Source organism: Heterodontus francisci, chromosome 10 (assembly GCF_036365525.1).
Source record: "Heterodontus francisci isolate sHetFra1 chromosome 10, sHetFra1.hap1, whole genome shotgun sequence".
Lineage (NCBI taxonomy): Eukaryota > Metazoa > Chordata > Chondrichthyes > Heterodontiformes > Heterodontidae > Heterodontus > Heterodontus francisci.
This window is the reverse complement of record NC_090380.1, coordinates 9549308-9562583: the sequence shown is the minus strand read 5'-3', so window position 1 is coordinate 9562583 and position 13276 is coordinate 9549308. Positions and strand designations below refer to the sequence as shown.

At 43.7% G+C, this 13276-nt stretch overlaps 1 protein-coding gene across 2 annotated transcripts in view; it reads right to left on the bottom strand.

Annotated features, from left to right (window-relative positions):
• LOC137374284 (BCLAF1 and THRAP3 family member 3-like) overlaps positions 1-13276 on the bottom strand; it is a 70614-nt gene that overhangs the window by 22731 nt on the left and 34607 nt on the right. For both annotated transcript variants that reach the window (XM_068040089.1, XM_068040088.1), the window contains exons 5-7: positions 8285-8463; positions 6062-6173; positions 5914-5974 (exon numbers count right to left, since the gene is read on the bottom strand). In XM_068040089.1, the coding sequence (XP_067896190.1) occupies positions 5914-5974; positions 6062-6173; positions 8285-8463 (352 nt within the window). The remainder of the gene's footprint in view (positions 1-5913; positions 5975-6061; positions 6174-8284; positions 8464-13276) is intronic.

The following is a 13276-nucleotide window of genomic DNA, read 5'->3' as shown; positions in this document are numbered from 1 at the left end:
TGATAGGGGAGGGAAAGAGAATGGGGGGATTTAAATGTATCAAGTCATGGCACGGTCAACCTTTAATAAAAGAAAAAAATCACTGTGATATGCACCCCTTTCCAAAATATGATGGGGTTCATTAGACTCAGAAGGGAGGCAACTTTAGTAGATCAACTATGGTACATTCTGGAGTTGTACTGCAGAGTGACACTCGTGCAGTCTAGGGTTGTACCCGATATCAAGGTTGATCATCACTGAAAGCTGTTGAAAAACCCATGAATTTAAGTACTTGAAAGAAGGGCAGGCCTCTAGAAGGAACCACTGGAGATTTCAAACACAGAGAAGTATGGGTAAATCTGATGATCTCGTGATGAAGTAAGCATTTCTTTTAATGTCATGATGTTCCAGATGTTGAATGGCTTTTTTGACCTCATTCTGGACTCTTCCATGCCCAGCATCAGAGCACTAATCACCCAAAATCAACTCTGCTGGATGGGACATGTTGCTCGCATGCCTGACACCAGATTCCCAAAGCAGCTGCTCTACTCAGAACTTGATTGTGGCAGAAGACTCCCAAGACGACAGTGGAAATGCTTTAGAGACATCCTCAAAGCATTCCTTAAGAGATTGTTATGACCAGGTGAGAAAGGGGGCTCGGGGTTCCCTCTCAGCCTTTGCCTGGTTTAACTGTAACAGGGTTCAATTTTAAAAACACTGTTTTTAGCTCCCCCTCAGTGAATCCTTATTCACTGCTTTCCAATTGTAAGGCAAAGAAATCAGTCAGGTTTTCTTAGATATAAACAAGAAAGGTGGAAGTTTATTAATCTTAAACTCTAATTCTGTCAACGACTACGAATACACGACACGACCACGCTAGCACGCATACGCAATAAACACACACGCAAATAGAGACAGAAAGAGTAAAAGAATAAAGGGGAAAAGTTTGAGGCAATAGCTTAAATAGTTTCGATTTATGGTGCTTTGAGTTTGATGTAAAATTTTTGGTTGTCGGCAAGTCTTGCCGTTTCGTTGGGGCCCAGTGTGCGCTTTAAAACTTGTTTCGATGTAGGAGTCTTTTTCTCTCGAGGATTAGGTGACTTCATTGGATCCAGAGATATGAGAGAGAGACAGAGAGAGAGAGAGAGAAAGGGAAAGAGAAAAAAAAGGAGAGGGAGGGGGATGGAGAGAAAGGGGGTGGGGTGGGGGGGGGGAGGGAAAAGAGAGAGCAAGAGCGAGTGAGACTCTTCTTCCAAGTTCAGTTGCAATCTGCAGTCTCTGTCTTCAAACTGTCCAATATCTTTTCAAGCATTGTCTTTTAGAATGCAAATGCTTTCCAGCCACTGCTGATCTCTTTAAGCAAGTCATCTCTTCACTCCAGCAACAGTAGCTGGAGAGCAAAGGCACAAAACATACTCTAGGTGGGGGACTTTAATGTCCATCACCAAAAGTAGCTCGATAGCACTACTACTGACCGAGCTGGCTGAGCCCTAAATGACAGAGCGGCTGGACTGGGTCATAGAGTTATACAGCACAGAAACAGGCCAAAAGGCCCATCGTGTCTGTGCCAGCCATCCAGCACCCAATTATTCTAATCCCATATTCCTGCACTTGGCCCGTAGCCTTGTATGCTATGGCGTTTCAAGTGCTCATCTAAATACTTCTTAAATGTTGTGAAAGTCTGCGGCACGTGGTGAGGAAACCAAGAGGGAAAAACCTACTTGACCCCATCCTCACCAATCTATCTGTCGCAGATGCATCAGTCCATCACAGCATTGGGAAGAGTGACAACCGCACAGTCCTTGTGGAGAGAAAGTCCCGTCTTCACATTGAGGGTACCCACGATTGTGTCGTGTGGCACTATCACTGTGCTAAATGGGATAATTTCGAATAGATCTAGCAACTCAAAACTGACCATCCGTGAGGCACCGTGGGCCATCAGCAGCAGCAGAATTGAATTTAATCACAATCTGTAACCCCATGGCCCGGCATATCGCGCACTCTACCATTACCAGGGGGATTAATCCTGGTTCAATGAAGAGTGCAGGAGGGCATGCCAGGAGCAGCACCAGGCATGCCTCAAAATGAGATGTCAGCCTGGTGAAGTTATAATAGGACTATCCGCATGCCAAACAGCATAAGCAGCATGTGACAGACAGGGCTAAGCAATCCCACAACCAAAGGATCAGATCCAAGCTCTGCAGTCCTGCCACATCCAGTCGGGAATGGTGGTGGACAATTAAACTCTTAGGAGGAGGCTCCACAAATATCCTCATCCTCAACGATGGGGGAGCCCAGCACAGCAGTGCAAAAGATAAGACTGAAGCATTTCCATCCATCTTCAACCAGAAGTGCCGAGTGGATGATCCATCTCGGCCTCCTCCTGAGGTCCTCGACATCATACAGGCCAGTCTTCAGTCAATCCGATTCACTCCACGTGATATCAAGAAACGACTGAAGGCACTGGATACTGCAAAGCTATGGGCCCTGACAACATTCCGGCAATAGTACTGAAGACTTGTGCTCCAGAACTAACCGCGCCCCAAGCACTTGGGATTAGGGGTAAGGTACTGACATGGGTAGAGAACTGGTTGGCAGACAGGAAACAAAGTGTAGGAATAAATGGGTCTTTTTCCAAGTGGCAGGCAGTGACTAGTGGGGTACCGCAGGGATCAGTGCTAGGACCCTAGCTATTCACAATATATATTAATGATTTAGATGAGGGAATTAAATGTAATATATCCAAGTTTGCAGATGACACAAAGCTGGGTGGGAGTGTGAGCTGTGAGGAGGATGCAGAGAAGCTCCAGTGTGATTTGGACAGGTTGAGTGAGTGGGCAAATACATGACAGATGCGGTATAATGTGAATAAATGTGAGGTTATCCACTTTGGTGGCAAAAACAGAAAGGCAGATTATCTTAACGACGATAGGTTGGGAAAGGAGGAGGTGCGAGACCTGGGTGTCCTGTGCACCAGTCACTGAAAGTAAGCATGCAGGTGCAGCAGGCAGTTAAGACAAACGGCATGTTGGCCTTCATAGAGAGAGGATTAGAGTACAGGTGCAAGGATGTCCTGCTGCAATTATACAAGGCCTTGGTGAGTCCACATCTGGAGTAGTGTGTGCAGTTTTAGTCTCTTTACCTGAGGAAGGATGTTCTTGCTATGGAGGGAGTGCAGCGAAGGTTCACCAAACTGATTCCTAGGACGGCAGGACTGACGTATGAAGAGAAATTGGGTCGATTAGGCTTGTATTCGCTAGAGTTTAGAAGAATGATAGGGCATCTCATAGAAACCTATAAAATTCTAACAGGACTGGACCGTCTAAATGCAGGAAGGATGTTCCCGTTGGCGGGGCAGTCTAGGACCAGGGGTCACAGTCTAAGGATAAGGGGTAAGCCACTTAGGGCTGAGATGAGGAGGGATTTCTTCACCCAGAGAGTGGTGAACCTGTGGTATTCTCTACCACAGAAAGCAGTCGAGGCCAAAACATTAAATATATCCAAGCAAGAGTTGGATATATTTCTTAGGGCTAATGGGATCAAGGGATACAGGGAGAAAGCAGGAACAGGATACTGAGTTTGGATGATCAGCCATGATCGTATTGAATGGTGGTGCAGGCTCGAAGGGCAGAATGGCCTACGCCTGCTCCTATTTTCCTATGTTTCTAGCCAAGATGTTCTAGTACAGCTACAGCACTGGCATCTGCCCGGCTATGTGGAAAATTGCCCAGTTATGTCCTGTACACATAAAGCAGGACAAATCCAACCCGGCCAATTACCGCCCTATCAGTCTACTCTCGATCATCAGTAAAGTGAAGGAAGGGGTCGTCGACATTGCTATCAAGCAGTACTTGCTCAGCAATAACCTGCTTACTGACACTCAGTTTGGGTTCAGACAGGGCCACTCAGCTCCTGACCTCATTAAAGCCTTGGTCTAAACATGGACAAAAGAGCTAAATTCCAGAGATGAGAGCGACTGCCCTTGACATCAATGTGGCATTTGACCGAGTATGGCATCAAGGAGCCCTAGCAAAACTGCAGTCAATGGGTCGGGGGAAAACACTCCACTGGTTAGAGTCATACCTAGCACAAAGGAAGATGGTTGTGGTTGTTGGAGGTCATCTCAGTCCCAGAACATCACTGCAGGAGTTCCTCAGCGTAGTGTCCTAGGCCCAAACATCTTCAGCTGCTACATCAATGACCTTCTCTCCATCATAAGGTCAAAAGTGGGAATGCTTGCTGATGATTGCACAATGTTTAGCACCATTCGCGACTCCTCAGATACTGAAGCAGCCAGTGTCCATATGCAGCAAGACCTGGACAACATCCAGACTTCGGCTGATAAGTGGCAGGTAACATTCGCACCACACAAGAGCCAGGCAATGACCATCTCCCCTTGACATTCAATGGCATTACCATCACTGAATCCCCCACTATCAGTATCTTGGGGGGGGGGGGGGGGTGGTCACCATTGAGCAGAAACAGAACTGAACCAGCCACATAAATGCTGTGACTACAACAGATCAGAGGCTGGGAATTCTGTGGTGAGTGACTCAGCTCCTGTCTCCCCAATGCCTGTCCACCATCTACAAGGCACAAGTAAGGAGTGTGATGGAATAATCTCCACTTACCTGGATGGGTGCAGCGCCAACAACACTCAAGAAGCTCGACACCATCCAGGACAAAGCAGCTCGCTTGATTGGCACCCCATCTACAAGCATTCACTCCCTCCACCACCGACGCGCAGTGGCAGCAGTGTGTACCATCTACAAGATGCACTGCAGCAACTCACCAATGCTCCTACAACAGCACCTTCCAAACCCATGACCTCTACCACCTAGAAGGACAAGGGCAGCAGATCCATGGGAGCACCACCACCTGCAAGTTCCCCTCCAAGCCACACACCATCTTGACTTGGAGCTATATCACTGTTCCATTACTGTCGCTGGGTAAAAATCCTGAACTCTCCTCCTAACAGCACTGTGGGTGCACCTCCGGTTCAAGACTGCAGCGGTTCAAGACTGCAGCGGTTCAAGACTGCAGCGGTTCAAGACTGCAGCGGTTCAAGACTGCAGCGGTTCAAGACTGCAGCGGTTCAAGACTGCAGCGGTTCAAGACTGCAGCGGTTCAAGACTGCAGCGGTTCAAGACTGCAGCGGTTCAAGACTGCAGCGGTTCAAGACTGCAGCGGTTCAAGACTGCAGCGGTTCAAGACTGCAGCGGTTCAAGACTGCAGCGGTTCAAGACTGCAGCGGTTCAAGACTGCAGCGGTTCAAGACTGCAGCGGTTCAAGAAGGCAATTCACGACCACCTTCTCAAGGGCAGTTAGGGATGGGCAAGAAATGCTGGCGTAGCCAGCAACAATAACATCCCGCAAACGAATATTTAAAAAAAAAAAATCTGCCTGACCCTTCAAGCACCACCTGCCCCTCATGGGGCAATGTCTGCAGATCCAGGCATTAGACTTATGAGCCATCTCAGAACCCATCGAACCAGAATGGAAGCAAGTCATCCTCGATCCCAAGGGACTGCCTAAGAAGATGATGCTTCTAATTTTATTTAGTGCAATGCCATTGAGCTACAAGACAAGACAAGATGACTGCTGAAAGGTCTTCCAAAAAATATTTTGGTTGATCCCACTGGCTTTCCCCATGCTAATTTCTTCATCCCTCACCGGTATTTCTTATAAACGTATTTTTGTACCTTCTTGCCAATGTTTTACTGTGAGGTTCTGTACCCATTCAGTTGTGCTTTGTTGTTATATGTAGTCAGATACAAGTGTGACACAGACTTCGCATATGCCTCAACTATGATGGATACATACATAGATTCCAATTTCTGCACAGCCTTATATTCCAAATCATAAACTAATAGTTACACTAGGTACATTCCAAAAGGCATTGAAATTATGATCTCATTAAATGGGGTACAGTACCTTTCTGCCAATGCGTTTCCTTTTTCGGTTGTACAGGTCAGCCAATGACATGTCAATCCGTCTTTTTCAGAAAGAGAAACAAACAAATAAATCATGTCCTTAAGGAATAAGAGTTAAGTTAGAAATGCATACTGTGACACTACAATACCTGTGTATCGCAGGGCCCAAATTTTTTCCCTCTTCTCTTTGTGGATTCTGTGCATTTTGCAACTTTGAAAAGCGGTCATGCAATGTTAGATCTGAAGACTTAAAATGATCTTCTGCAACAAAAATCATGACCACTCATTACCATGAGTAACATCTCAGTAGGAAACTAGAAATTTCAGTTTTAGCTAAAATTAAGCCAATTGTACATTGAGGTAAATTACTAACATTTAATTTAAATCTCAAGGTACTTCATATTACAATCTATTATCTTACAATGCAATATTTAATTGAGTCTTCCAATTTTTTTAAAATACAGTCTAATAATTCAAAGTATGTTTGATGCTAAAATGTAGATTAACCAACACTCAATTAATCTATATAAATAACTTAGATGATTTGCTGACAATGCAAAGCTAGGTGGCAAAATAAGCTGTGAGGAGGTCACTGAGGCTGCATAGGGATACAGACATGCTAAGTGAGTGGCAAGGTGACAGATAATGTGGAGAAATGCCAAATTATCCAATTTGGTAGGAAGAATAGAAAAGCAGAATTAGTTTTTGAAGGCGAAAAATTGTTAATGTTGGTATGCAATGGGATATGGATGCCCTTGGACAGACAAGAAGCTCAAATTAACTTGCAGGTGTAGCGAGCAATTAAATTGGGAAGGTAAGTGGCATGTTAGCCTTTTTTTGCAAGGGAATTAGAGTACAAAAATAAGGAAGTCTTGCTGCAATTGTACTGGGTTTTAGTGAGACCACACCTGTACAGTTTTGTTCTCCATATCTAAGGAAGGATATACTTGTCTTAGAGAGGGTGCAACAAAGGTCCATAGAGTCAGAGAGATACAGCACTGAAACAGGCCCTTCGGTCCACCGAGTCTGTGCCGACCAACAACCACCCATTTATACTAATCCTATGTTAATCCCATATCCCCTATTATATCCCCACCATCCTCCTACCACCTACCTATACTAGGGGCAATTTACAATGGCCAATTTACCTATCAACCTGCAAGTCTTTGGCTGTGGGAGGAAACCAGAGCACCCAGCGGAAACCCACGCAGTCACAGGGAGAACTTGCAAACTCCGCACAGGCAGTACCCAGAACCGAACCCGGGTCGCTGGAGCTGTGAGGCTGCGGTGCTAACCACTGCGCCACCCACTAGACTGATTCCTGGAATGAGGGGATTGTCCTATGAAAAGTGATTAAAATTGGTCTATACTTCTAGAGTTTAGAAGAATGGGAGATAATTGAAACATATAAAATTCTTAAAGGGCTTGGCAGGGTAGATGCTAAGAGTCTGTTTCCCCTCACTGGGAAGTCTATAACTAGAGGTCACAGTCTCAGGATACAGGGTCTGCTATTGAGATGAGGAGAAATTTCTTCATTCAGTGGGCATAAAGCTGTGGCATTCTCTACCCCAGAGGACTGTGGGGTAGAGTAATAAATTCTGGACACTAAGGAAATCAAGGGATATGGGGATAGTGGGGGCTGTATAGCCTACTTCTGCTTTCACTTATATAAGACACAAAGTGGGAATGTAGGGCTAAAACATTTACTTCAGATTATTTGAAATGAACATAACATAGCTATCCATCCTCTAAATGTTTATAACAGATAAGAAAGTGATTTCTGGAGGTTACAATAGTGTAAAAAAAAAACTGCACTCTATAGACTGCTGAGTTTAGCATTGGGATAAGGCTTTCATTACAAAATGGATGCACAACATTCAGATAAAAATAATCTTCAAGTTGCTTAAGTGAGAAAGTGACAGCATCAGGTGCATCCAAGGTCAGGAATAATGTGGGTTAGAACCAGTGTAATGGCCCCACTAATTAGCCCAATAAAATGAAGGATATCCATCCCCAAAACTACCACCACTGGCACAGTGACCACTCCTAGTAGAGTGAGCAATTTTAAGGGTCAATTGGATTGTTAGGAACTGGATTAAAGTTACAGCACAAAAGTCATTTCACTTAGGACATTCAACAACCAGAAAAGTAGTTAGATTTTAACCCAGATTTCAATAGGTAAAAGTGCAACATTTTTAACAATTCTGAAAAATGTGAATATTACAATTAACGCGGGTGTAAATACTGTTGGACTACACTTCAATGACCTATTCAGTTATGTTACTGATAAACAACGCTTTTAGTGCTATCACCTCACTACCAGTAGCACTTCTTGCAACTAAATAAAGAGGATGCCATAATGCATGTCCAACCTTTAATCTGGTGCACCAAAGTGATTATCTCCTGGGCAAATTCTCCTGATGAGATGTTCGGGTTAGCCTTGAATGATGAACCCATATGCTCAAACACATGATGGAACTCATCTCGGTTCTTGCCAACACTAACCAAATCCTGAGACATTAGTCTCTCTGAAGCATGGCTTGATGTAGGCCTGGAGAAATCCCCACATACATTCAAAGAATTCACAACTAAATATAAGCCATTTATGAAGTTTTATCAAAAGAATGTAAATAGACATAAATACAAAAGTTAGAAAATGTTCTAGTTACCGAGACTGGCAATTTTAAAAATAAAGATTCCAAAGGCACTGTTATTTTTCAGGCAGGTACTTTTTGTTTGAAGTACTCTCCCAATCTCTGAAGATTATAATATTACAGGTTCTCTGCTTTGAACTTCAAATGTGCTACCCAAATTAATTTCTGAATTGTGGATCCCACAATATTACTGATTGAGAGGAGCCATCTGCATGTCAGAGAGGCTCGCTTCATTTTTATACCAGCCATTAATTCAGAGTAGCCTGGAAACTGCACAATTCTGGGGGAAAATATCGACTGGTTCAGATCTGGATTAGCTCCCAGGGCTGTCTCAAGTTGCCACCCCATTAAGAAGGCTCCCAGAGGCAGGCACAGTGCAGTCAGTGGAGCAGCCAGGAAGGCCCTGAAACAAGTTTCCACTGGGGTTGAAAACCTGACTTTAAAAAAATATATAACGATCTGGCCTTAGTTTCCTTAAAATCTTCTTGTCAAATAACTCCTGCACATACTGCAGTATTTAACATGACTATACATACACAACAGATTTTGTTTAAAGTGGAGTTTCTCCTTAAAAACAGGTTTCAGTTTTCAAAGTGGTTATCAAGAGAAAAAATACATTAATTTTAACAACTAAGCCAATGGTCAGAAAATATCACTAATGATTGAATATTTAATACATGCTGTTGAGGCTGAGTAGAAAGAAATTTCACACTAAAAGGCACTTCAGTGGCTAGAAATCGAAACTCTGTCTTTCGCAAGCTACTCCTGCAACATGTCTCTTTTGGACCATAAAGTCTTCCACAAGCTGGTGGTTAACAAAATGCCTCATAAAACTGTACTGCAGTTAATAACCCAGGAAAACAGCGCTAACAATGCGAAAGTTTTGAATTATCCATTGACTGCAGTCCGCTGTAGATGACAACTATTTATGTACATCTTCTTCTTTGGCCTCCTTATCTCGAGAGACAATGGATAAGCGCCTGGAGGTGGTCAGTGGTTTGTGAAGCAGCGCCTGGAGTGGCTATAAAGGCCAATTCTAGAGTGACAGGCTCTTCCACAGGTGCTGCAGAGAAATTTGTTTGTCGGGGCTGTTGCACAGTTGGCTCTCCCCTTGCACTTCTGTCTTTTTTCCTGCCAACTACTAAGTCTCTTCGACTCGCCACAATTTAGCCCTGTCTTCATGGCTGCCCGCCAGCTCTGGCGAACGCTGGCAACTGACTCCCACGACTTGTGATCAATGTCACAGGATTTCATGTCGCGTTTGCAGACGTCTTTAAAGCGGAGACATGGACGGCCAGTGGGTCTGATACCAGTGGCGAGCTCGCTGTACAATGTGTCTTTGGGGATCCTGCCAGCTTCCATGCGGCTCACATGGCCAAGCCATCTTAAACGCCGCTGACTCAGTAGTGTGTATAAGCTGGGGATGTTGGCCTTCTTGAGGACTTCTGTGTTGGAGATACGGTCCTGCCACCTGATGCCAAGTATTCTCCGGAGGCAGCGAAGATGGAATGAATTGAGACGTCGCTCTTGGCTGACATACGTTGTCCAGGCTTCGCTGCCATAGAGCAAGGTACTGATGACACAGGCCTGATACACTCGGACTTTTGTGTTCCGTGTCAGTGGGCCATTTTCCCACACTCTCTTGGCCAGTCTGGACATAGCAGTGGAAGCCTTTCCCATGCGCTTGTTGATTTCTGCATCTAGAGACAGGTTACTGGTGATAGTTGAGCCTAGGTAGGTGAACTCTTGAACCACTTCCAGAGCGTGGTCGCCAATATTGATGGATGGAGCATTTCTGACATCCTGCCCCATGTAAGATTAAATCAGAGCTCGACTTGTTTTTGGTTTACACTGAATTGAAATGCTGATTCGGCTTGTGATGTACTTGGTGGATGATAACAAGCAGCAGAATTTTCCTTCAGATTGTCCACTTTCTATTTAGCAATGGGCAGAGAGAAAAACAATTATGATTCATATACTATGAAAGGCCTTTTCACCTGGTCCAGAACAGCAGAATAGAGGATAAGTCTTGGGCTTGAAAGGGGGATAAATTGAAGAATTATTTCAGTGACTGAGTGAGTGAGCAATCTATGGAACAGGCTCCCTAGGGAGATTATGGAAGCAGTTAGTATTGAATCATTCAAATGCAAATTAGATTTCTTTCAGATAATAAAGTATGCAGAGGAATTTGAGACATGCAATGTGGCAAGCGTAGCAGGTTTGGAAGGAAGAGATGATGTTGGCCCTATGGATCTTAAAGCTCTCCACCGCTGGGGTTTCCCTCACCTCCTGTCTGGATCCATTGTAGACTCATGGGGAGAGATTGATTGCTATGATTCATAACATATTCTATGCATTATCGTTGCATCATGCGACTCCCAGGATGGTAGAAGGCAAACAAGTTGTAACGGCAGTCAACACTGTGCCATCTTTTATTATCTGAAAACCTTTTTTTTAAAAATTCTTTTATGGGATGTGGGTGTCGTCGACAAGGCCAGCATTTATTGCCCATTCCTAATTGCCCTTGAGAAGGTGGTGAGCTGCCTTCTTGAAACGTTGCAGTCCATGTGGTGTAGGCACCCCAACAGTGCTGTTAGGAAGGGAGTTCCAGGATTTTGACCCAGCGACGGTGAAGGAATGGCAATATAGTTCCAAGTCAGGATGGTGTGTGGCTTGGAGGGGAACGTGCAGATTGTGGTATTCCCATGCATCTGCTGCCCTTTTTCCTTCTAGGTTGTAGAGGTTGCAGGTTTGGAAGGTTCTGTCGAAGGAGCCTTAGCGAGTTGCTGCAGTGCATCTTGTAGATGGTACACACTGCTGCCACTGTGTGCTGATGGAGGGGGGAGTGGCTACTGAAGATGGTCGATGGGGTGCCAATCAAGCGGGCTGCTTTGTTCTGGCTGGTGTCGAGCTTCTAGAGTGCTGTTGGAACTGTTCCCAAGCAGGCATGTGGAGAGTATTCCATCACACTCCTGACATGTGCCTTGCAGATGATGGACAGTCTTTGGGGAGTCAGGAGTTACTCGCTGCAGAATTCTCTGATCTGTTCTTGTAGCATCGGTATTTACATGGCTGGTCCAGTTTAGCTTCTGGTCCATGGTGACCTCCAGGATGTTGATGGTGGCGGATTCAACGATAGCAATGCGTTGATTGGCAAGGGGAGATGCTTAGACTCTCTGGTTTCAATATTTCTCCAAAATGTTCAGTTACATGACTTTTTTCTTAGGGTTCTGCTAGATTAATATCCAGAATCTAACAGCACGACATCCTTTTACTTCAATTGCGTAATTTAGCATAAAAAGCAGCTGTACAATTTTCAAGTTGTAACCAATTTATATTTTGAAGTATGATATTGGCTCTTTGCCCCCCGAATGTCTTCTTGTGCTCTTCTCATTCTATCGAGCCCACTCTGCAGAGTCAATTTGCTAATCATTTAATGCATCTTTCATTATAGAGGCAGTGATTTACGTACAATTAAAACTTTATCGGCTTGTGGTAATGTGCCTCTTTACATTTTGAAATTTCCTTTTCCGCTAGAAACTATCACAATAGGATCCTCCTTTTTGAAACCGGAAGCTTCACGTTTAACTGCTTGAAATGGCAGTAGTCACTCTCATGACGTTTTCTGGGGTAACTTAATTAAATAATGGCTTGAAATTCACCTGAATAAAGAGGCCAGAAGAAGTCAACCATCAAGTAACATGTTGCATGTCATGATCCAGTAACAGGTTTAACGCATCTCAATTTCCACTTCACAGGAGCTGTTTACTTCAAATTAGAAGCCTACTGAACTCTTGATCAGTACTACTCCAGAATGAACTGATTTCATTTACTGGTTGTGCTGTCACTACTAAATGATTGCATAAAAAAGGTATAGTAAGAATTATAAGTTTGATAATATATCAACATGCTCTTAGAAAACTGTTATTTGGATTTGTTGAACCCAAGATCTGCAAGATTGAATGTTGATGGGTTCCAGTTATGATGGAAGTAATTATTTTATTTTCAAGTTCCATTGTGCATCTTTCCAATTTGATAAATCAACGCATGAGTTTCTCCATTTTCACAAAGAGAGATGATGCCAAAGTACAAACACTGACCAGGGCGCCCAGAAGGATACTGCCCATCCACAGCAAACAAATACTTGCATGGACTGCAAAGACAGCAATCCTTTCCTGTTGACAGACGTGCAGTTTATTGATTTTATTACACTATCTTGACAAGGTACAAGCCTATTGTAATGTAGGCTGATAGACGATATCCCACTAGATCTTTGCACAAAGATTTGCAATGCATGAATTTTTCAAGGAATCCATGTAGGCTTCATTTCCTGTAGTTTTCACCTGGACCACGACAAGACATCAAACTTAATCCAGCACAATTATGTAGCTTTTCCTGTTATATATGCAGATTGTCTAATTGTTATAGGACAAACCAGATTAATCCATTCAAAATGGATATAAACACAAATAAAAACACAATTTAGACAATACTCCCACTTTCCTTGATGTAGTTGTATACAATTTCTGCTCCTCATACAGGAAAGATACTCAAATGTTGAGAAGTTAATATTCCACTTGAAAAAGAAATACCGTAGACATTTGCAATGAGAATTTTGTCTCACAATGCCTGTTATCAGAGTTCGGTACCAGGTCTGGACAGCTGCTATTTTTCCAGTATAATTTTCCACTCATTGTCTCCAGCTTTTCA